At 35.7% G+C, this 23,439-nt stretch overlaps 2 protein-coding genes across 8 annotated transcripts; one reads left to right on the plus strand and one right to left on the minus strand.

Annotated features, from left to right (window-relative positions):
* Positions 1-977: 977 nt before the first annotated feature.
* LOC100785476 (putative glycerol-3-phosphate transporter 4) lies at positions 978-4,147 on the minus strand. 7 transcript variants are annotated; one of them, XR_005891754.1, is made up of 5 exons: positions 3,009-4,145; positions 2,188-2,329; positions 1,790-2,034; positions 1,471-1,575; positions 978-1,341 (listed from the first exon to the last, which is right to left on the minus strand). XR_005891754.1 is itself a non-coding variant. In XM_041015941.1 (4 exons), the coding sequence occupies exons 1-4, from the start codon at positions 3,919-3,921 to the stop codon at positions 1,538-1,540; spliced, it is 1,338 nt and encodes a 445-aa protein (XP_040871875.1). In that variant the 5' UTR covers positions 3,922-4,144; the 3' UTR covers positions 978-1,537. The 7 variants fall into 7 exon arrangements, 2 of the variants coding, with proteins under 2 accessions (XP_040871875.1, XP_003525582.1); XR_005891755.1 differs by having other exon boundaries at positions 978-1,368; XR_414227.4 differs by having other exon boundaries at positions 1,790-2,329; positions 3,009-4,142.
* Positions 4,148-8,687: 4,540 nt separating this feature from the next.
* LOC100792882 (vesicle-associated protein 2-1) lies at positions 8,688-22,650 on the plus strand. Its single transcript, XM_006580595.4, has 6 exons — positions 8,688-8,792; positions 8,894-8,975; positions 9,331-9,446; positions 9,545-9,676; positions 21,227-21,301; positions 22,369-22,650. The coding sequence occupies exons 1-6, from the start codon at positions 8,697-8,699 to the stop codon at positions 22,501-22,503; spliced, it is 636 nt and encodes a 211-aa protein (XP_006580658.2). The 5' UTR covers positions 8,688-8,696; the 3' UTR covers positions 22,504-22,650.
* Positions 22,651-23,439: the final 789 nt, after the last annotated feature.

The following is a 23,439-nucleotide window of genomic DNA, read 5'->3' on the forward strand; positions in this document are numbered from 1 at the left end:
TTTAAAAATAAAAAATCCTTTTGTTAGTTTATTTGCGAGTTCCTATCTTTATCTTTATTTGCGAGTTCCTATCTTTATCTTGACTTTTAGTTATTGTTATTTTAAGTTAGCTCTGTATTTTGTCTAGTAAGTAAAAAGTGTGTAAATTTGTAACAGTGGCTTGGAAGGCAAACTCATTAGGGAAATACACATTCAAGTTTGCTTACAATCTACTTCAACAAACTAAAGTTTGACAATGAGCTTTTTAACCGTTTATGGACTTCCTTTGTTCCTTAGAGAACTACAATTCTTGGTTGGAAGATAAGACTTGATAAAATACCAACAAAAAGCAATCTACAAAGAGTAGTAGTGTTTCAAGGTGATGAACTACTGTGTGTCTTCTGGAAATGTGGATTGGGAACAACTAAACACCTTTTCTTTACTTGTAATATCTCTTATCACATTTGGCAATGTTGTTACGTTCGGTTAGGTGGGAAAAACATAATTTTGTCATGCTATGCGGAGAAGCATTTCTGGTCAAATCTAGAAAAGAAACACTAAGAATTGTACACTACTTGGCTTATGATAAGTGGGTAATAAGCCACTTTATAAGCTGAGCAAACAACACTTAGTCCTGTTTCATCTTCAAGCAACATGCCAACTGCAAAGCACTTCTTTTTCCAATGGTCCAAATCTAAACTTTAGAGCATTATCCTAACATAGTCCTCATATGTGGCCATTTCTTCAGAAACATACTCGAAATATGTTTAGTTAAAATGTACATCATGACTTCATGAACAAAGAAAACACACAAACACGCTGATACACACACACACACTCTCAGAGTCACAGTGATAGTCACATACTGTCACCTTAGAACATAGCAACGCATACATGCTACAGCTGAGGAGAGGAATAATGAAGGCGAGAAAAAATGAGGGTCTACTCGCCACTCATACATAAAGCAGAGTTCAGAAACAAAACTAACACACGTATCATAGTATATACCGAGATATATTCATTTATTTATTTTCATGTACAAGTTGAATTAACTAAACATCTTATGATAACAAAATTTGAGATGGGTGGAGGGGGTTTTGGCTTTGGGTTGTGATCAAGATAGAAATTTGGCAATAAATTCTAATCTGCTGCAGACAAAATTGAAAACGGAGGCTCCTTCAATATGAGTGTGACACAAGAAGTAATGGAACAAATGTCACTTTGGAATATCTAGTGTCAAGATGATTCAGAGCAAGCAGTAAATCTCCACAATTGTCCCTTCAGAAAATCAATTCACGATGAAAAGGAATCGAGTTCCATCCCCAGTTGTGAGTTCTGATCCCCTTTGGAACCTTCCAGAGTCTAGACAACAAATTGATGATTGGAGAGCTGAATGAATGGATTTTAAGTCTAATTGTTGATTTACTCATCAATAAAATGAACAATGAAGTGGGTGCTGAATGCTAGAGTTAGTTATTAACAAAATCTTACAACTTTCTCATATTACAACCCACGTATTGAGCATTATATTTGACGATTCACAAGGAACTGATCACTGTCACCTATCCTCCTCCAGAAGCGGTTGAGATGCAGTGGCTGCCAAAGATCAACAGTATGTCAAAAACATTACAAAGGGTGATAACACTGACAGACAAATTCAGAGTTCAAAATTCAGAATTTCAACTATAACTACTTTATCAATTGAATAGATTAGGCCATGCACAAGAACAAGATTGATAAAAGAAAGGCAATGAGAAGACTGAAATTGATTGCATGACTTGTGACAGATTTATTAGTTTGAAAATATTACCTTCAGGATTTTGCTGTCCACTTGATAAAGGTTTGCCACTTCTCTCTGCAATTTCTGCTATGATCAAACGCGACAAAAGAAGCCCCGCAATAAAAGCACCAAGAACTAGCATCATGAAAACTTCATTCCATCCCCTTGTTGAAATGAACCCAGTGAGAAGAGGGCCAAGAGCTGCACCAACAGATCCAGTACCATCTATAATGGCAGTCACTGTAGCTAGAGCACGAGAATCTCCTTTGAGAGAACTATGTGTACCCAAGTCAGCAGAGACAGCCGTGGTGATAAGTGCATAAGGTCCATTTACAAATAATCCAGTCACCATCATAAGTCCAATGTTGGCATTCATAGAAACACTTCCATAATGCCGGTATAAAAGCATAGAAGGAATTGCTGCATACATGAAGCTGGCTGCAGTTATAGCACGGGCATTGAGTTTATCAGATACGTAGCCAGCAAGAATACCCCCAACAATGCCCCCTACATCGAACAAGGTTGAAAGGTTTCCAGCAGACTTAACCGAGATATACTTCCCACCAATTTCTGCAAAATTAAGATGTAAAGATTTATGACCCATGCAATTTACATCTACATCAAATACAAAATTTTGCAGTTAAACAAAAACAATCAGAAGAGAAATTTTGATAGGCTTTTAACCAAAGAACTAAACCCAACATGAAATTGGCGTCACACTAGTCCACCCAATTGTTAGTTATATTTTGATCTTCAAAGAGGAATCCTATAACACTACTAAAAGGGTGAACAGTTCTTGTGAACAATAATTATAGAAAACTATTATCTCTCAAGGCTTGGTCAAATAACTTCATTTCAGTCAAATTGTAGTAATTTAACATTGGAAACCAGACCAAATTATGCACATACAGCAAACTGAGATTGAAATTTTCATCAAAAAAACACATTCATATCCATAACTTAATTGCAACTTGTAAGAGTGAACATTTGATATATCAAGAAAATAACTCTTCCCTGGGCAATGTGCTTCCATTGCTGAGAAAATAACTTTAAAATTGGCTCAACAAAACAAACAAACAAACAAACAGTGATCAAAACCTTGGGTGGTCCAAACATCAAAGGACTCCCTTGAACAGATTACTTTCATTTTCAACTTTCATTAATTCACACAAAAACCGAGAAAAATACATTTTTTTAATCTTAATTGGACAGCTATAAACACTTAAAAAATCTTATAGTGGATGATTACCTGTCTGAGTCAAGTAAAAGGGTAACCAATACAAGAACGTGTAGGCAACAAGCTTGGCGAAGAAAAGGCACAGCGCAAAAGGTATAACACCAGGAATCATGCACGCCTCAACAAGCCCAACGCTTTTTCTATTCACGGACCCTTCTCTAGTAGGAACACCACCACCTTTCTCATCATTCACCTGAGCCTCTTCATCACCACCACCATGAACACAAGAGAACCCTACATCCTCAGGATAAGGAGCCAGAAACAAATACACAACCACACCACCACCAACAATCAAAGCACCAGGCACCACAAAAGACCAACCCCACCCATATTCCAAAACACTCGCCGCAAGAAGGGAACCACTAATGTTACCCACCGAGGTATGCGCGTTCCACACCCCCATTATGAGCCCTCTCTTCCTCTTCCCGAACCAGTTACCGATAACCGCCACAACCGAAGGCCACCCCGTGGCCTGAAACATGCCAGCAATCATTTGCATTGAAAGGTAGAACAAAAAAGAGTGTATGTTCCAGAAGTATCCCATTCCGAAGAGTGATACGAATATCCCGCTACCGACCATTCCGGTTGCCAGGAACAAGCGAAGGTCGAGGGTATCTCCTAAGTGCCCCGCCACGTACATCCCGATAGAGTAACACGCTAAGAACGCCACGTCGATTTCGCCCAGCTTCGACGTTCCATCGTGACCGTTGAATGGGCTCCAGCCTTGCGAGGTTCCTTTGTGTTCGGGGCATAAGACGCTCTTGACTATTCCGGTGGGTTTTCTTGACGCGTGGTAGCACGCGTAGGCGACGAAGGTGGTGAGGAGCACCATGTAGCGGTGCGTCTGGAGGTTCCATTGCTTTCCTCGTATTAGCAGAATCCCAGGTGGGATTCCGCCGCAACAACAATCGCAGTGCCGAGACATTAATCGATTAATTCTAATTAATCGCACGCTGTGTTGTTGTTGTTCTTTTTTTATTTGGTTTTGGGGGGAGGGATAAGAGGGGGAGCGAGAATGGAGGAGGGGTTGGTGAATTGAGAGAGTGACACGTGGAATTTGGGACGGACGGTGTGGAATGACTTTGCCGTCACCACCGTTCAGTTTGGCGGCTACACCTGGCTTTAGGTTACTGTTGTTGTTGCATTTTTATTCATCATATGATGATTGTATTGTTTTCTTTTTACCTTTTTGGTAAAGTAATGAAATTTCATTAGGATGTGGGAAAGAGCGGGAAATGAGGAGAAGGGAACAATCTTACACGTGCCGAAATTATATAAGAGAGAGATGAGGAAATGACACGTGGGAGTGTCTGGTCTAGTCATGGGGAACAGATAGATACGTTAGGACTTTGGAGTACCTTTGAGATGATTTTTAATTTCCGATAGAGAGCATTTGGGTTCTTTTTGGTTTAATCTAATCAGAGTATAGGATGATTCTAACTAATTCTCTTCCACCGAAAACCTTAATTAAGATTCAAATATCAAATTATTTGTGCAAACAACCTTTGGTAGAGAGCATTTGTGTTTTACCATGAAGAGTGAAGATTAATAGTTTGTTAATTAGTCCATATTTGAATTTCACTAAAGCTTAAAAATAATTTTATTCTTATTTGATGTTCAAGATATAAATAAGGTAGAACATAATGATTATCTTATCCTGTTTTAATTCGTTATGTATTGTATTAATTAAGAGTATTATTCATTTTTTTAATCTTATGTGCAAGTTTAGTATTCCTTTTCTCCAAATTGAAATTTTTATAGTCTCAGCTAAAAACTATATTTAATTTTTAAAGTACTACAAAATACATATCATTTAGCAAGGACGCAAATGATTCGGATTGAATTAAATTTTATTTTTTTAATTCAATTCAATTAAATTTAATTAGATTATATTGAATTGAGTTTCTTATTTTTATTAGATTATATTGAATTGATTTTATTATTTTTATTTGTTAATCCAATCTAATTTTAATTGAAATAAATTAATTGTTAGATTGAGTGATTAAAAAATAACTACACTAAATCATGGAAAAAAATTAAAAAAATCACTAAACTAAAAAATAATAAAGATTTTTTTTTTTACAAAATAGTAAGGATATTTTTAAAAAAATAGTATTCATAAAAATATTGTATTATTCATATGATAAAATGAAAAAAAATTATAAATATATGTATACTCATAATACTATTTATAAAATCATGTATTACCTTAAAATAAACAAAAAAACAATAAAGTTTAATACAATGTATTAGGTTGAGAATGAGAATTTAACTTTATGTAAGATGAGTTGAATTTTGGTCATGTCCAAACTTTTAAACTCATTGTCCAATCAAATTTTAATTGAGTTCATTAAATTAAACCAGTCCAATATAATGACTTGATCAAATCCACAAAAATTTAATTGAATAGAGTTGGATGAGATGAGTTCATGAATTGGGTTTGATTTGCTTACATTTGGGTGATGTTAGATGCATCCAGCATTTTAAGTGAATGAGCGAAAATGTCCTTCACTTAAGTTGATCCGTATGACTTATACGGATCATGTTGATTCGTATGAATCATATGAATTTCATACGGATCAAGTTGATCTGTATGTTTTGTACGGATAAACATGATTCGTGTGAGTCATACAGATCAAACTATACGAATCTTTATGATTAAATTATACTTACAGATCAAATTCATCTATACAAATCATACGAATCAACCATAGGATAATTTTGAAATTAATAAAAAAGGCTGGGTGCACAAGCAATAAAGTTGGTGCACCTAACATCACCCCTTACATTCCTACCATTTACATTTAATTAGCTTAGTTCCTGGTATTTGTATGAATGTTAAATTCATATTTTATAATTTATAGAGTAATTTTTTATTTACTTTAAATTTTAATAAATATTTTGTTTTTAAATTTAACAAATGTATGTTAATAGATATGTCAACAAATATTTAAATATATTTTTATAAACATGCTAAAAAAAATTGTTATTATTAGATTGTCGTCTTAAATAGGATCTCTTTTTAAATTTCTTTTAAAAAATTTAGTTCATTTTTTTTATTTTTTTTTCAAAAACCGTGTTATTGTATTTAAAACAAAATTGAAAAATCCCATAAAAAAATTGTGATTAATGTGTCTTAAAATCTGACATATTAAAAAAACACTTTATGTATCTTTGTTAGCTGGTGTGCATCAAATATTGTATAGGATTATAGTTTATTTTGCCTTTATTTTATCATGTTTATATTGTATTTTCTTATTTTATCATACTCTATCATACTGTCCACCAAATAAGCTCTTAATATAATAATTTTATCATTTTTTTTATTTTGTACATTAAAATTTGTTAAAATAATTTTCTATTATTGAAACATATTTTGTTGTTAGTGAGATACAAGATGAGCGAAACCAATCCAATATGTTCTTAGCGGGCCATTTTTTTTTTATATTGAGTTAAACCTATTTTAAGATTGTGTTAAAATTCTCAACCCCGCCTAATATGTGTAGGTTGCATGTTGGGTTTGGTTGAGACACTAATTTTTTTTTAAGAAAAATTATAAAAAAGTGAATGACTTGTAAGTTGACCTTCTAAACAAATAACATAAATAGTGTGAACATAATGTTACAAATCACGAGAATATTAAGTTACCAAATTGTTTTAACACAAAATCTTTTAAAAACTATTATAAGTTAAATAAATATAGATTAAAGAAACAAAATAACAAAATATTATAAACTAATTTCAATATATATATATATATATATATATATATATATATATATAATCTTAGAATTCAAATATGCTCCTAACATTATTTTTTTTAATATCAACTAAAATATTTAACTTCATTTCTTATATCTTTCATTCTGTCATTTTTAATATCTTTAAATTTGAATTAAATTTTAATATTTATTTTTAAAATATCAATAAATAAAAAAAATATATCACAATATAGATTATTTATCATAAATATAAAATATAAATTATATGCTTAATAATATTTATTTATTATATATTTTAATTATAACATAATTGACATATTTAGAAATATTTATTTTATAAATTTTATTTATATAAATTAAAAAATTATTTAATATAATAATATACTGTACCAATTAAAATATTAGTTATAATAATAAATTGTAAAATACTAATTAATTCTTTTATTACATTAGTTAAAAAATTTAAAGAATTTTTTTATTAATATGTACAAGATTAAATTACTTACCTATGACTTTTTTTTTTTTTAATTATTTCCACAACTTTATTCAATGTCACGTGGACCTGGCTTTTTTTCCACTGACACGTTACGAAGACCCACTTTGTATATCTAAGTTGCACTACGAAGCGGACGTAAACGCTTCCCCGTTGGACACCTGCACCATTTCTCTCTCTCTCTCTCTCTCTCATACTCATACACCCATTGAGGGGAGAGGTTGGGGTGCAGAACACCGCACCATACTCGCATTCCCTGCCACAACCAGAAACAGAGGCCACGACACACTAACACAAAAACAAAGCATTGCTATTCGGTACGTGACATACTCTGTTTCCTCTGACTCCGAGGTTTTCCTTCGCTTTGCTTCAGACCAAGCGGTCTCTGTGGCTACAAACTTGGAACCATTTTTATGTTTTGAGCCTTCGGTTCCCATGCTCCTCGCTCCACCGCATGTTGTAACTTGTAACCGCAATTCCATTTCTCTCACTCTTGAGTCACGCACCCTCCCACCCTTTTTTCCTCTCACGTGGTTATTGTTCTGTGCATGTTGGTGCTACTTGATTGCTGATTTTTGTAGAAACTTTCATTGATCGATCTCTTCATCGTCATGACAGCTTCTGTTTCAAATTCGTTGATAACCGTTAACCCCGAAAGGGTTTGGTTCCAAAAGTTGGTTCCAAAACCCCCCTTTGTTTTTTTTTTTTTTTTTTCCCTGGTTTTCCCCCCCAACCCTTTTTCCTTAAAAAAAAAAAAATTTTGGGGGGGTTTCCCCATATTTTTCCAAGGGTTTTGAAAAAAATTTCGGCCCGGGTTTAAAATTTTTTTAAGGGGACAATTTTTTTTTTTTTTCCCCCCCCCCCCCCCCCCCCCCCCATGAATGCTATTTGGGAAAATTTAAATTTTGGAGATTAGTTACTTACAGCCAGGGTTGTGTGTAGAAATTAATTAGTACTACCTGATTCCCATATCTTTTGATGTTTTAGCTTTCTATCTTTTCCCCAAATGCTACACTTGTTTTGGAACGGAGGAGTACAATTTATGTCCTACCAAATTAAGTCAACCAATAAATTGTGTATTTAAGTAAACGATGGATTTGAATGAAAAGGTTAGTGTAATATTTTGTGCGGCCCTAAGTAGAATTAATTAGCTAACAAACTAACAAGGATTTTGAAATAATTGGATAGTGACAAAAGGAGGCATGGTTATTGGTTACATGTGACAGAAATTTGAACAGTAAAACTAGTTTAAATAAAACATATCAAGGATGAATATATAATTCTGCTGCCAATGTAAAGTTTCCTTTACCACTTGAAAATTGGTTTGATTTTCTGCATTTATATTTGACTAGTCTCATAGAATAACTGAATAAGGAGCACTTTTCTATAGGACTGGATTTTGGTTTTCCCTATTTGATTTATCAAATAGTAGGAAAGCATAAATCTGAATTCCTTCCCCAATTAATTTTGAGTTCTTCTTCGGTTATGCTCATAATGTTTATGTCAACAGTTGAGCTGGAGAAGCAAACATACTGTGATCTTAAAGTTCTGAATAACACAGGGAACTACGTTGCCTTTAAGGTACTCTATTAACTTGTTTCTGGACATGCTTTTCTGCTGTTGATTCTTAGTGCAGGATTCATGATTACATTTGATTTCAGTGCTATTTTGCTTTTTGCTAGGTCAAAACCACTTCGCCAAAGAAGTACTTTGTGCGACCTAATACCGGTGTTGTACATCCATGGGACTCATGTATCATCAGAGGTGCTTCTTCTTACTATTGCAGAAAAGAAAATTAAGTTTAGTTACTCTTATATATTTATTAACTTGGATCAGATCTTTGGTAATTTGAAATGTTGGACTAGTGAAGATAGTTAAACTAGAGAGAAAAGGGAAAAAAATAGTTAAACTAGTGAGCTTAATAAGAGCGGAGACTGGTAAGTTCAACCAATCAAAGGACACAAAAATGGAATTTGTCTTCCACATAACTAAGTATTTGGAAAAATATATTACTAAGTGAAAACCAATCAGATGTATATATGTTATTTGCTTATGAGCTGTGAGTTCTTTACTACTATCATATGATATTAGCATCTCTATCATATTCTCCGTTGTGCAGTCACCCTCCAGGCTCAACAAGAATACCCTCCAGACATGCAATGCAAAGACAAGTTTCTCTTGCAGAGTACAATAGTGAATCCAAACACTGATGTTGATGATCTTCCACCAGATACTGTGAGAGAGCCAACAATGTCGTTGTTTTATAGGATAAGTTCTAAAATTTAAAAAGGAGAAACAAATTGATCAAGATCATTGCTTGTTTTGGCTTGCAGTTTAATAAGGATGGTGAAAAGTCGATAGAGGATATGAAACTAAGAGTGGTATATATCTCTCCTACATCACCCCAAGGAAGCACAGAAGGTGACACAGTGAAGAATTCAACCCAAAAACCTGATACTAATTCTGTAAGTTTCTCCCATTCACCCTCCATTTGGGGAAATCAGTTTGAAGTTTTATTTTTAAGCATCCTCTCAAATTTGGTTATTTTATGTGTGTAGAGTATAGACATATGTTTCATATTATGTATCAAGATGGAATCCTCACCTCCACATCCGGGTGTGGCCTCTTTTCAAAATGCAAACAGAATTCAAATATTTGTAATGGATTAAGCCTAACAAATGAGATTAAAGGGTTTCTTTGGATCACTTGGCCAGGTGGAAAAAGAAAGAACATGTACTCTATAGATCACACTCAACTTTACTCTAGGCTGCATCCTGGTTTTCTGGGATGATGACATAATTATTGGGTTTGATGACAGCCATGTAGAAGCAAAATGCACTCATCTGTTGGGTGCAAAATGGATTTGGAGGTGTTATTAAAAGAACCAGTCTTGTGAGCCAATACTGTAGCAAGAATCAAACAAGATTCTGCAGCAACCAGCAAGTAAAAGAGGGAAATCAAGGACACAGAGATTATCATGGTTCAGAGCAATTAACTCCTACGTCCACACTGAGAGAGACTTCTGTTATGATCACAGAAACAGTACAAGAATTTTCAGGCTTTGAGCCTTGCTCTTCCTCACTTGCAGTCACAAGTCTGATCATGAATCACTCAATTACATGTATGTGCTATGAAGCACCAAGCCATGACTTATATAACTGCAAACTAACCCTCTTAAGTCAGTTACAAAGGACCAGCCCAATAAACCTCCTAGTAACTAACTAAAACAGAAAGGGGCTATGACAGCTATCACATAGCTTTTTACAAGCATATACTAACAGTAACTAATTGATGATCCAATTGAATATTACAATTCTCCACCTTGGATCTTCAATACAAATTACATAGTTATATATGCCATCAGTCTAAGAAAGAGAGACTCACTTGTCACATGTTCCAACATTTACCAAATTCAGGCAATGTGTAAATTTGGTACTTGGAACAACTTTGGTTAGCATGTCAGCTGGATTTTATTCACTTGCAACCTTCTTCACCTCTATTATACCGTGAACTATGATATCTCTAATAAAATGCAGCCTTATATGTCAATGTGCTTTGTCCTCTCATGAAACACTTGATTCTTTGAGGGACAAATGGCACTTTGATATCACACCACACAGTCACCGGAACAGCCTTTCCTTCAAGCTCATTTACAAGTCCTTTCAGCCATATAACCTCTTTGATAGCTTCAGTGAGTGCAATGTACTCAGATTCTGTGGTGGATAAAGCAACTATTGATTGTAGATTCGCCTTCCAACTAACCAGATTACCATAGAGGGTAAATAGGTAACCTGTTATGGATCTTCTCCTATCAACATCCCCTGCAAAATCAGCACCGACAAACCCTGCAAGACCAACAGATTCTGATCTTCCAAATACAAGACCAACAGATTTTGTACCTTTCAGGTATCTTAAAATCCATTTCACCTCAAGCCAATGTTCCTTCCCAGGATTTCCCATGAATCTACTAACCATGCTGACAGCATATGCTAGGTCTGCCTTGTACAGATCATAGCATACTTAAGGCTTCCTGTAGCACTAGAATAGGGTATGCTACTCATGTACTTCTGCTCTTCATCAGTTTTAGGAGACTGAGTTACAGATAATTTGAAATGTCCAGCAATTGGAGTTGAAACAGGTTTAGCATCCAACATGTTAAATCGTTTCAGCATCTTCTCAGCATAGTTTGACTGATTCAAAAACAATGTGATAACACTGGCAAATCACGGATAAAGAAAATAGAAGAAAACAGAGCCATACACCAAGAACAGAGAGTAAATCACTGAGAATCTTTATTGTTTATAGAAGAAGAACTCAGAACAGAGAATTACAACTGAAAAAGGTTCAACTGAATCCCAATTCAATTGAACTTCTATAACCAACTCTAACTAAATTTCAATTCAGTTAGTCCCAAATCCCAATATGCCAACAAAACCCCTTTACAGTCAGTTAGAGCTCTTATTTATAGTACTCTTTAACTAACAAAATTCAGTTAGTTATTCCTAACAAAATTCGATTAGTTATTTCTATTACTGTCAGGCTGGCGCCTAACATACACTTTGGTAACAAGAGGCATTCTCTTAACCCTATCAATACTCCCCTCCAAAAGAACCACCTTGTCCTCAAGGGGAAACTGAGGAAAAACCTCTAAAATCTAAGTAGCTGATTCCCAAGAGTTCTCACAAGCTAGTAATTGGTCCCATTGAACCAAAACTTCCAAATTTCCCCAAGCATCCTCTCTCCATTGAAGAATTTCAGCCGACTGAACCTGTAGTTCCATTTCGTCAGAAAGTAAAGAAGGCAGTGGTTGAGGGTGCTGAAGAGGCTTGAGTGACTTTTTCAACAAAGATACATGAAATACAGGGTGAATTTTAGCATGAGCAGGGATCTCCAACTTGTATGCTACAGGACCAATCCTCTCCAGAACCTTATAAGGCCCGTAAAATTTAGGAAATAGCTTTGCTATTGGTCTTCTAGCCAAAGATCTCATCTTGTAAGGCTGAAGCTTCAAAAATACCCAATCACCTACTTCAAAATCAATCTGTTTTCTGTGTTTATTAGCTTGTGCTTTCATCAAATTCTGGGCCTTTAAAAGATTCTGCTTTAACTCTTGTAAGACCACATCTCTGGCTACCAGTAGCTGATTCATTGCGTCAATCTTGGAAGTAAAAGTGCACCCTTTAATCAAAGTAGGAGGATCTCTTCCATATAAATCCTTGAATGGTGTCATGCCAGTAGAAATATTGAAAGTAGTATTGAACCAAAATTCTGCCCAAGATAACCAATCAACCCACTGTTTTGGCTTTGGACCCAGAAAACATCTGAGATAAGTTTCCAAACTCTTATTAACCACTTATGTTTGTCCATCGGTTTGAGGATGGTAGGCAGTGCTATACTTCAATTGTGTTCCTACTAATTTGAACAATTCCTACTAAACTGACAGAGAAAAATTTGATCTCTATCTGAAACTATAGAAGCGGGAAAATCATGGAGTTTGACCACTTCTCTAACAAACACAGCAGCCACATCCTTAGCAGAAAAAGGATGACTTAGAGCATAAAAATGAGAATATTTCGTTCACCTATCTACTACCGCAAGAATAGTGTCCTTTCCCCTGGATTTTGGCAAACCTGAAATAAAATCCATAGAGATATCTTGCCACACTTGAGTTGGTATCGACAGTGGCTATAAAAGACCTCCAGGAGCCAAGGCCGAATGCTTGTATCTCTGGCAAACATCACAAGCCTCCACATACTGTTTCACATAATTCCTCATGCCCTCCCAATAAAAAAAACTAGATACCCTTTTGAAAGTTCTGAAGAAACCTGAGTGGCCCCCAGCAACACTATCATGGCATTCAGCCAGAATAAGAGGAATTCTATTTGAAGATTTTGACAACACTAATCTTCCTTTGTACAATAACCTCCCAGCTTGAAACTAGAATCCAGGGTGAGAATTAGGATCCCCAGCCAGATCCTGAATAACCTTCTGCCATTTTGGTTCTTGTTGCACCTCTTGAAACCAATCCTCAGAATCAGCTAACTGTATTACAGAAACAACAGCATACATAGCCTTTCTGGAGAAAGCATCAGCGACTGGATTTTCCTTGCCTGGCTTGAATTGGATCTCAAAATCTAATCCAATGAGCTTCACAACCCACTTAAACTGCTCCTCGGTAAAGAGCCTCTGGTCTGTGAGGAATTTCAAACTCTTTTGATCAGTCTTGATAACAAAGTGTCTCCCCAAAAGATAATGTTTCCATTTCTTCACAAGCAAACAGGCACTATGGAGGAATTTGTGGAAGATTTTGAGAAGTATGTGGGAGCATTGAGGACTATTGATCAAGAATTCGTTAAAGGAATTTTTCTGAATGGCCTTAAGGAAGAGTTGCAAGCAGAGGTAAAATTGTATGATTTACATTCCTTATCAGAAATCATTCAAAAAGCTTTATTGATAGAACAAAAGAATGTGTTGCTTAATAAGAGGAATAGTTATTTATGGCTATGCTAGAACTTCTAGTTATTCTAGAAGCAGTTCCTACACTAAAACTGTTACTCTGGAGTCTAAATTAGGAAATGATAAGAATGAAGTTTCTGCTGTGAGTAGTACAGGGAGTGGTACAGGGCAAAGCCAAATTGTAGAAAGTGGGAGGAATAGAAGTGGGGAATTTAAGCATTTAACTGAGGCAGAAATGCGGGAGAAAGGCTTGCGCAACTGCCATCGACTCCTTTTCATAGACTGACTTTAGTTGTGCTCGAGGGGAGAGTCATTTGCTCCAAAAAGCCAAAGGCCTGCCCTCTTGCATAAGAACAACCCCTACTCCTTTACTAGAAGCATCTGTCTCTAGAACAAAGGTTTTTGAAAAATCAGGAACTGCTAATAAAGGCAAACTGACCATGGCAGATTTTAAAGTTTCAAAGGCTAGAGTAGCTTCTGGTGTCCATACAAAGTTATCCTTTTTCAGTAATTCAGTCAAAGGCTTTGCTATTTTACCATAACCTTGGACAAATCTTCTATAATAGTCTGTCAGTCCTAAAACCCCCCTCAGACTCTTCAAATCTTTATGAACTGGCCAGGAACTCATTGCTGCCACCTTGGATTTATCTGCTGCCACCCTAGAACCAGAAATGATGTGGCCAAGATACTCTAAACTGGGCTTAGCAAAATTGCATTTCTTTTTGTTGGCAGTTAAAGAATGAGTCCTTAAAGCTTCTAACACTTGCCTCAAATGATCCACATGAACCAACTCATCCTTGCTATAGATTAGAATGTCATCAAAAAATACCAAAGCAAATTGCCTAAGGAATGGCCTCAATACGTCATTCATAAGGGCTTGAAAAGTTGATGGAGCATTGGTAAGACCAAAAGGCATGACCACAAACTCATAGTGCCCCTCATGTGTCCTAAAGGCTGTTTTCTCAATATCTGAATCTTACATTCTGATTTGGTGATATCCAGCCTTCAAATCCAATTTAGTGAAGATAGTAGCTCCACCAATTTCATCCAAAAGCTCCTCTATTATTGGAATTGGAAATTTATTAGGTATGGTTATCTTGTTTAAAGCTCGATAATCCACACAAAATCTCCAGCCCCCATCTTTCTTTTTGACTAAGATAATAGGGCTAGAATAAGGACTTATGCTAGGCCTTACCCTTGATTCCATCATTTCCCTAACCATCCTTTCTATCTCATTTTTCTGATAATAAGGATACTTATAAGGCCTCAGATTGGGAATAAAAGCACCTTCTGTTAATTGGATGGCATGATCATGTCTTCTAATTGGAGGTAACCCTTGAGGATCAGCAAAAACATCCTCAAATTCTGCTAACAAATCCAGAACAGCTGCAGGAATTTTCACTTTTTCAGTGGCAGCCTCAGTAGAAGATTCACAATGAATCATTAATCCTTCTCCTTCCTCCTTCAGAATCTGCATCAAAGCCCCTAAAGGAAGTGCAGTTCTTGTCAATGCAGGATTTCCAAAAATCTTAATCAATTTGCCTCCCTGTTTGACAGTAAGTTCCAGCTTGCTAAAATCAGCCTTGATTTCCCCCAAACCAACTAACCAATCCAACCCCAAAACAATATCCACCCCTTTCAAAGTAAACAAATAGAAATCCTGTTCAATTTCTAGTTGCTGCAATTGGAACTTTAATTTGGGACACTTTCCTTTGCACCTCACTTTATGGCCATCTCCCACCTCCACAAGGTAAGAAGGAGTATCTTGAACTCTCAAGTTCAGTTTATCCGCCAATTCTGTAGCTATAAAATTGTGGGAAGCCCCACAATCCAACAATATCACAATAGAATGACCCTGTAATAAACCCTCCACTTTTCAGGATTTTGAAGTGGTAAATCCAGACATAGAGCATAATGATAATTGCAAGGATTTAAAAGTCTGCAAACTGTCTTCTTGTTCCCCTTCCTCTACCTCTTCTTCTTCTGCTTCTAGAGTTATCATTCTGAATTGCCTATTTTTGCATCTGTGTTCTCTAGTAAATGGCTCATCACATCTAAAACATAGTCCCTTTTCTCTTTTCTCCCTTATTTCTGCCTCAGTTAAATGCTTAAATTCCCTACTTCTTTTCCTCCCACTTTCTACAATTTGGCTTTGCCCTGTACCACTCCCTGTACTACTCACAGCAGAAACTTCATTCTTATCATTTCCTAATTTAGACTCCAGAGTAATAGTTTTAGTGTAGGAACTGCTTCTAGAATAACTAGAAGTTCTAGCATAGCCATAAATAACTATTCCTCTTATTAAGCAACACATTCTTTTGTTCTATCAATAAAGCTTTTTGAATGATTTCTGATAAGGAATGTAAATCATACAATTTTACCTCTGCTTGCAACTCTTCCTTAAGGCCATTCAGAAAAATTCCTCTAACGAATTCTTGATCAATAGTCCTCAATGCTCCCACATACTTCTCAAAATCTTCCACAAATTCCTCCACAGTGCCTGTTTGCTTGAGAGATAGCAATTGTTCAAACTGATTTTGAATCATGGAAGGTTGAAATCTCCTCACAACAGAAAGTCTGAACCTCTCCCAATTTGGATTTGGATTGCACCTCTCCCACCATTGATACCAACTCAAAGCTTTTCCCTCCAAAGCCATCACTGTCACTTGCATCTTTTCATCTTCAGTGACATCTTTCAACAGAAAATATCTCTCCAATCGATGCGTCTAGCCAAACGCATCTTCTCCAGCAAAAATCGGAATCTCCAACTTGCGCCACTTCTCCCTTCGATTTGTATCCTCTAGATGACCACCATTGTTGTCGATTCCTTCAAGAATTGGACCTCCCTCGCGATCACGATCTCGATTTTGGCCAAATCGCGCGACAATCTATGCGATTTGTTCCTCGTGTTTCTTCGTCAGAGCTTCAGCAAGCTCCAATCGAATCCTTATCTCCTCACACTCTTGCTCCCAAACTTCAGAGTTTCGCGCCATACTCCTGGTCTTCATACGCAGCGTCTGGAATCGTGGATCTCAGGGCACCAGATCGGTGCTCTGATACCAGTGATAACACTGGCAAATCACGGATAAAGAAAATAGAGGAAAACAGAGCCAAACACCAAGAACAGAGAGTAAATCACTGAGAATCTTTATTGCTTATAGATGAAGAACTCAGAACAAAGAATTACAACTGAAAAAGGTTCAACTGAATCCCAATTCAGTTAAACTTCTGTAACCAACTCTAACTGAATCCCAATTCAGTTAGTCCCAAATCCCAATATGCCAACAAAACCCCTTTACAATCAATTAGAGCTCTTATTTATAGTACTCTTTAACTAACAAAATTCAGTTAGTTATTCCTAACAGAATTCGGTTAGTTATTCCTATTACTGTCAGGCTGGCGCCTAACATACACTTTGGTAACAAGAGGTTTAGGCATTCTCTTAACCCTATCACAATGACCGTTAAGATGTCTTCCTGACAATTTCCATGCCTAGGATCCTCTTTGCAACCCCTGAATCCTTCATTTCAAATTCTGAATTCAGTAGTTTCTTCAATTTGTTGATAGCATCAACATCACCACTTGCAATCAACATATCATCTACATATAGTAGAAGATACATGAAATAACCAGAACTTTCTATCTTGAAGTAAACACAACTATCAAAAGAACTGCTGTTGTGGCCATTTGAGATCACTAAAGAATCAAATCTTTTGTACCACTGCCTTAGTGATTGTTTTAGTCCATATAAGGACTTTTTCAGCAAGCAAACCATATGCTCTTTTCCTTTTACCTCATACCCTTTAGGTTGGCTCATGTTGATCTTTCCTCTAGTTGACCATGTAAAAAAGGACATCTTCACGTCCATTTGCTCAAGTTCCAAGTCATGGACAGCAACTAGAGTCAAAATGACTCTAATGTTTGTGTGCTTCACAACAGGAGAGAAAATTTCATTGAAATCGATTCCCTCTCTGAGTGAAGCCTTTTGCAACAAGCCTCACCTTGTATCTGTTCCTCTCAACTCCTGGAATTTCAGATTTTCTTTTGTAAATCCACTTGCAGCCCAAAATTCTTTGCTTGGTTGGTTTCTCTACAAGTTCCCAAGTATTATTTTTCATTAGGGAATCAATCTCCTCTGTCATAGCAGCCTTCCAATTGTCCCCATCAGGCCCAGAAGTGCCCTCTTTGTAGCTGATTGGATCTATACCTTGATTATCAATTTCCAGATTCAAAGCATATGCTATTATATCAGCATAATTATACCTTTGAGGTTCCTTTGTCTGCCTCTTTTCCCTGTCTCTCACCAAATTGTAAGATGACTTTGCTATTTCAGAATCAGATTGTGGCATATATAATCTGTTTTCTCTATTGCAGCTTCCTCCACCTCAAATTCAACTTTCTGATTTGCGCTATCAGATTGTTGGGACTGCATAGATTCTTATTCAGCATTTCCAAACATGGTTTCCTCTTGAAAGAGAACATCTCTGCTGATCACAGCCCTGCCTCCGCCTGACCAGTCAGCCACACTTTGTAGCCTTTTACCCCTTTAGGATATCCCAAAAAGATTCCCTTCTCTGATCTAGGCTTGAGTTTCCCTTCATCAACATGAATATAAGCTGTACAGCCAAAAGTTCTCAGATTTCTGTAGCTTGGAACCTTTCCAATCCACAATTCCTATGGTGTTTTGAAACCAATGGCTGCTGAAGGGGATCTGTTGATCAAATAGCATGGTGTATGCACTGCTTCTCCTCAAAAACATTTGCTCAGATTGGCATTGGACAACATGCACTTAATCCTCTCCAAGATGGTCCCATTCGTCCTTTCTGCAAGGCCATTTTGTTGAGGAGTTAGTCTAACTGTTTTGTCCTTTGCTATGCCATTATTCTTGCAAATTCAGTGGATTCTTCACTTAGATATTCCAGCCTATTGTCTGTTCTTAGGACTTCACTTGCCTGCCTGTTTGATTCTCGACCAATGCTTTCCATTGCTTGAAACACTTGAATGCTTGATTCTTATGTTTCAGCAAATAAACCCACACCTTCCTTCACCAATCATCTATGAAGGTTATGAAGTATCTAGCTCCCCCCAATGAAGGAACCTTTGCTGGCCCCCAAATGTCAGAATGCACATAATCCACTGAGACTTTAGTTGCGTGTGTGGAAGTAGATAACTTAACTCTTTTCCGCTTGCCATAAAGATAATGTTCACAAAATTCCAACTTTTCAAAGTCTCCATTTCTAATTTAACCTTGCTTGTATAATTCTTCTGGGCACCTTTCTCTTACATGTGCAAGTCTTCAGTGCCAAAGTTTTGTGGAAACACCTTTAGACACTGAAATTAAATTAGCAGGGTTCATAATTGTCTCACCTTGCAATCTGTACAAGCCATTTTTTCTGATTCCTTTCATGATTTGTAATGAGCCTTTGCTGATTTTCAAGGTTCCACCTTCACCTTTGAATGAGCACCCAACCTGTTCAGTCATACCAAGAGAAAGGAGATTTCTTTTAAGCTCTGGTACATGCCTTACATCAGTGAAGATCTTTGTTGACTCATCAGTCAATTTCACCTTGACAGTTTCAATCCCAACTACTTTACAGGCAATGTTATTTCCCATCTACACCTTTCCAACATCAACTTTCTTGTAGGAATCAAACCATTCTTGATTAGGGGTCATGTGGAAAGAACACCCTGAATCAAGAATCCATTCATCAGAGCAGGAATCTTCAGTGACTGCCAAAACATCTGAACTTTCATACCCATCAGCAACTACAGCAATGTCATTCGACTCCTTATGCTTCCAATTCTTCTTTTTTCTCTCAGGAAAATCTTTTCTAAAATGTCCTTCCTTATGGCAGAAAAAATAATTCCTTTTGGTTTTAGATTTTAATCTATGTTTATTCTTTCCCTTTCCTTTTCTTTTCTCTGATCTCCCTCAAGCAAACAGCATTTCAGCATCTCCTCCTTCACCTTTATTCTCTGTAATCTTTTTCTTCATCTCACGAGAATTCAGAGTTGCTTTACTTCTTCCAAGGTGAGGGTATCTTTCGCAAACATCATGGTGTCAACAAGATTCTCATATGATGGGGGAAGAGAGCACAGAAGCATCACTGCTTGATCTTCTTCATCAATCTTGACATCTATGCTCTTCAAATCAAGAATTATCTTTGTAAATGAGGAGATATGGTCCTTGATTGATGTACCTTCTTCCATCTTTAGATGATGTAGCCTCTTCTTCAAATAAGCTTATTGGTTAATGACTTAGTCATGTAAAGACTTTCCAGTTTTAACCAAACCCCTGCAGCTGTTGATTCTTGGGCCACTTCTCTGAGAACTTCATCACCGAGAGAAAAAATGATGGTGCTGTGTGCCTTGCTGAGCATGTCCTTCTTTTCTTTTTCAGACACCTGCCAATGCCTCTTCAAGACCTTGATGAACAAGAAGAGCTTTCATCTTGATCCTCCAAAGACTGAAATCATTGTCTCCGGTAAACTTGTCAATGTCGAATTTTGTTTTACCCATCGCAGAAACGCCCCTAAGATAGGCTGTAGATACCCGCTGTTATTAAAAGAACCAGTCTTGTGAGCCAAGACTGTAGCAAAAATCAAACAAGATTCTGCAGCAACCAGCAAGTAAAAGAGGGAAATCAAGGACACAGACATTATCATGGTTCAGAGCAATTAACTCCTACTTCCACACTGAGAGAGACTTCTATTATGATCACAGAAACAGTACAAGAATTTTCAGGCTTTGAGCCTTGCTCTTCCTCACTTGCACTCACAAGTCTGATCATGAATCACTCAATTACATGTATGTGTTATGAAGCACCAAGCTATGACTTATATAACTGCAAACTAACCCTTTCAAGTCAGTTACAAAGGACCAGCCCAATAAACTTCCTAGTAACTAACTAAAACAGAAAGGGGCTATGACAGCTATCACTAGCTTTTTACAAGCATATTACAGGAGGAAACAACACTTGATAAATTAAAAAATAATATATGAACAAGCATTAGAAAGTATAGATGTGTTTCATCAGCTTTAAATGGCATAGAGCACCTAGCAGATTATCTACCCTTAGTATAGATTCACCTATGACAAGTATGGAAAATAAATTATGTTTCTTGCCTTGGTCACAAATTGGTTTAGTAGAGATATATATGAAAGATTCAAGTAGCATTTTACCCTTCGTGGGACTGGCTATAGATCATAAACTGAAGTTGAGTTGTATTTCTTCTTGTTGTGACATCAGTTTTATAATATTCCTAATTTTACATTAAAAGCTTACGTGTTCTTCCTTGGAAGCTGGCCTTTGAGCATATATTATTAAATTATGTTCCTAATTTTCTATTAATGAATGAATTAGTAGTTGCTTGATGAGCTCTGTTTGTGAGTTTGAATGGTCATGCCTAAAATATTATTAAGTATTGTACATGTTTTGTTGTGAAACGTTTGCTGTAATGTAGCATTTAATACCCTGTGATTAAGCTTCTTTACCAAACCTCTTTACTGTTTATTTTGCTTAACCATTCGTTCTTACATTAAATTGTCTTTGTTTGAAGAGTGAAACCGTGCAGCGCCTGAAGGAGGAAAGAGATGCCAATGTCTTACAAACACGGCAACTGCAGCAGGAACTGGTGATTAAGCTACATATTTTCCTGCATGAGCAACGACAAACAACACATTCTTTGATAAGCTCTTTTTAACACACTATTAACATATGAATTTCATGTGGATTGCTTCATTGATAAGAAAGTGGTTAGAAAGTGTGTCACAAAGTTTGTCAAAAATGTGTTACTAACGTTTTTCTCCTCTGCATTACTCCATGATAATAAGATTTTGCTCAAGATTCCATCTAGAATTTTACTTCCACATATATGATCAGAGTGACTAAACCAAAAAAGTAGAAGGGAAAATTAGAATAGACTCGCATACTGGAAAAAGATCATTGTGATATATGCTTTGTTTACTCGACTATTATGGAGAGAGATATTATTCCATTATAAACCTGATTTCCTTAAAATCATTTTCGTAACCATATAGAATGTTTATTATGCCTGTATTTTCATTCTAATGTAAACCTCTATTGAAGGAGTTACTTCTGTGATTCTGAATTAAGGAGACATTCTTTTGCTAATCTAGATCTCTATGGAAGGAGTTACTTCTCTGATTATGATATAAGGAGACATTGGCTGAAAATAATTGTGCATTTTAAGAAAATAACTTCTTTTATTGGTTTATAGGAGAGAAGTTTAACTTCTATACACTGATTTGTAAAGAGTTTTTACACTGTCAATCAATGAGAAATCATGATAAGTATGATTTTTAAGTTAATGTTTGTAAAAGTGAATAAACTTATTATACATGGCAATTTGTGATTGAATTACATGTAAAAACTCTTTTCTTTGTCAATGGATATACTATTTTTTTCTTATGAGAGGACTTAAAATATAAAACAATTACTTTTCTTGACCAATACACATAAGTCAACTATAAAATCTATCCTTGCACTAAAAATGGTCATGAGGTGAAAAACAGCTAAATTATCCCAAATTTGATTAGTGGAAGTTAACATTTAAACATCTGAATTTGTAGCAGTATTTCTTATTTCTTTTTTGTTTAATAAATTGATAGTTGATAATGATTGCAAAAAAAAAAAAAAAATCACTAATCCTGATCTGTATCTGTTTTTCTTGATGAGTAGGACATGCTGAAAAGAAGAAGAAATCGTAGAGGGGATCCAGGCTTTTCCTTCACTTTTGCCATGTTTGTGGGTCTCATTGGATTATTGTGTGGTTTGCTTTTAAAACTTTCATTGTCTTCACCACCTACAGAATGATTTCACACTGACCAAAACCTTTGCATGCAGACACTTTGGTGCTATTAACTGTAAAGATTTATTTTCCTGTTGAATGGGATTTTTCTTCATTTTGCACATTTTCTTGGTTATTACAAAGAACCATCAAGGCATCATACCTAGTTACTATACTATAAAACCACCTAGTCAGTGTGTGTGTGTGAAAAAGACCTTCTGTTCCTTTGTTTATCTCCTGACTTGTTCACAATAATAACAAAAAAAAAATAAATAAATTCTTCTGACTTATTACGATTTTAAGGATGGTACGAAATATTTTACATTCGGAAGCTGACATGTCAAGTTGTTATTGGCCAAGTTACGTGGTGTGTGTTGGCTCAATCGTGAATGACAAGCTATTTGACTAATTTTCCAAGATGTTAGGTTTTTTCACTAATTTTTCAAGGGTGTATTATCATTGAAATTTGGGGTTTTAGATGGGAGGCGTGTGAAGGATAAATATTTTGTTTTTATATTAAGAGAATTTTATAGTATTTATGAAAATAAATACATTCCGAGCTTAAAATATTCTATTTTCAAAAATAATTAAATTAAAGAATTTTGTAATTCAAATCAAATTATTAATTTGAGTTCACGGTTTGCCAAAACTTAATAATTAAAAATATATAGATCGATTGTAATTGTTTTTTTTACGTAGCCGATTGTGATTGGTTAAGAAATTAAAAACAAATTTATTATTAAAAAATTGTATTCTTTTACTATAATTTTTAGTGCATTCTAATTAAGGTGATCTTAAATAAAAACTTTCGCATTGATTAACAAGATCCAAAGGCATATTATTAACATTTTTTAGAAAAAATTAGTGTTGCTTCTTAAGTGCTGGTATTGTTCTTCTAAAAAAAGTGCTTGTATTTTTTTCCCATCAAAATTAAAGTTTTACCATTACAATTTGTTATTAAA

Source organism: Glycine max, chromosome 5 (assembly GCF_000004515.6).
Source record: "Glycine max cultivar Williams 82 chromosome 5, Glycine_max_v4.0, whole genome shotgun sequence".
In the NCBI taxonomy this organism is placed as follows: domain Eukaryota; kingdom Viridiplantae; phylum Streptophyta; class Magnoliopsida; order Fabales; family Fabaceae; genus Glycine; species Glycine max.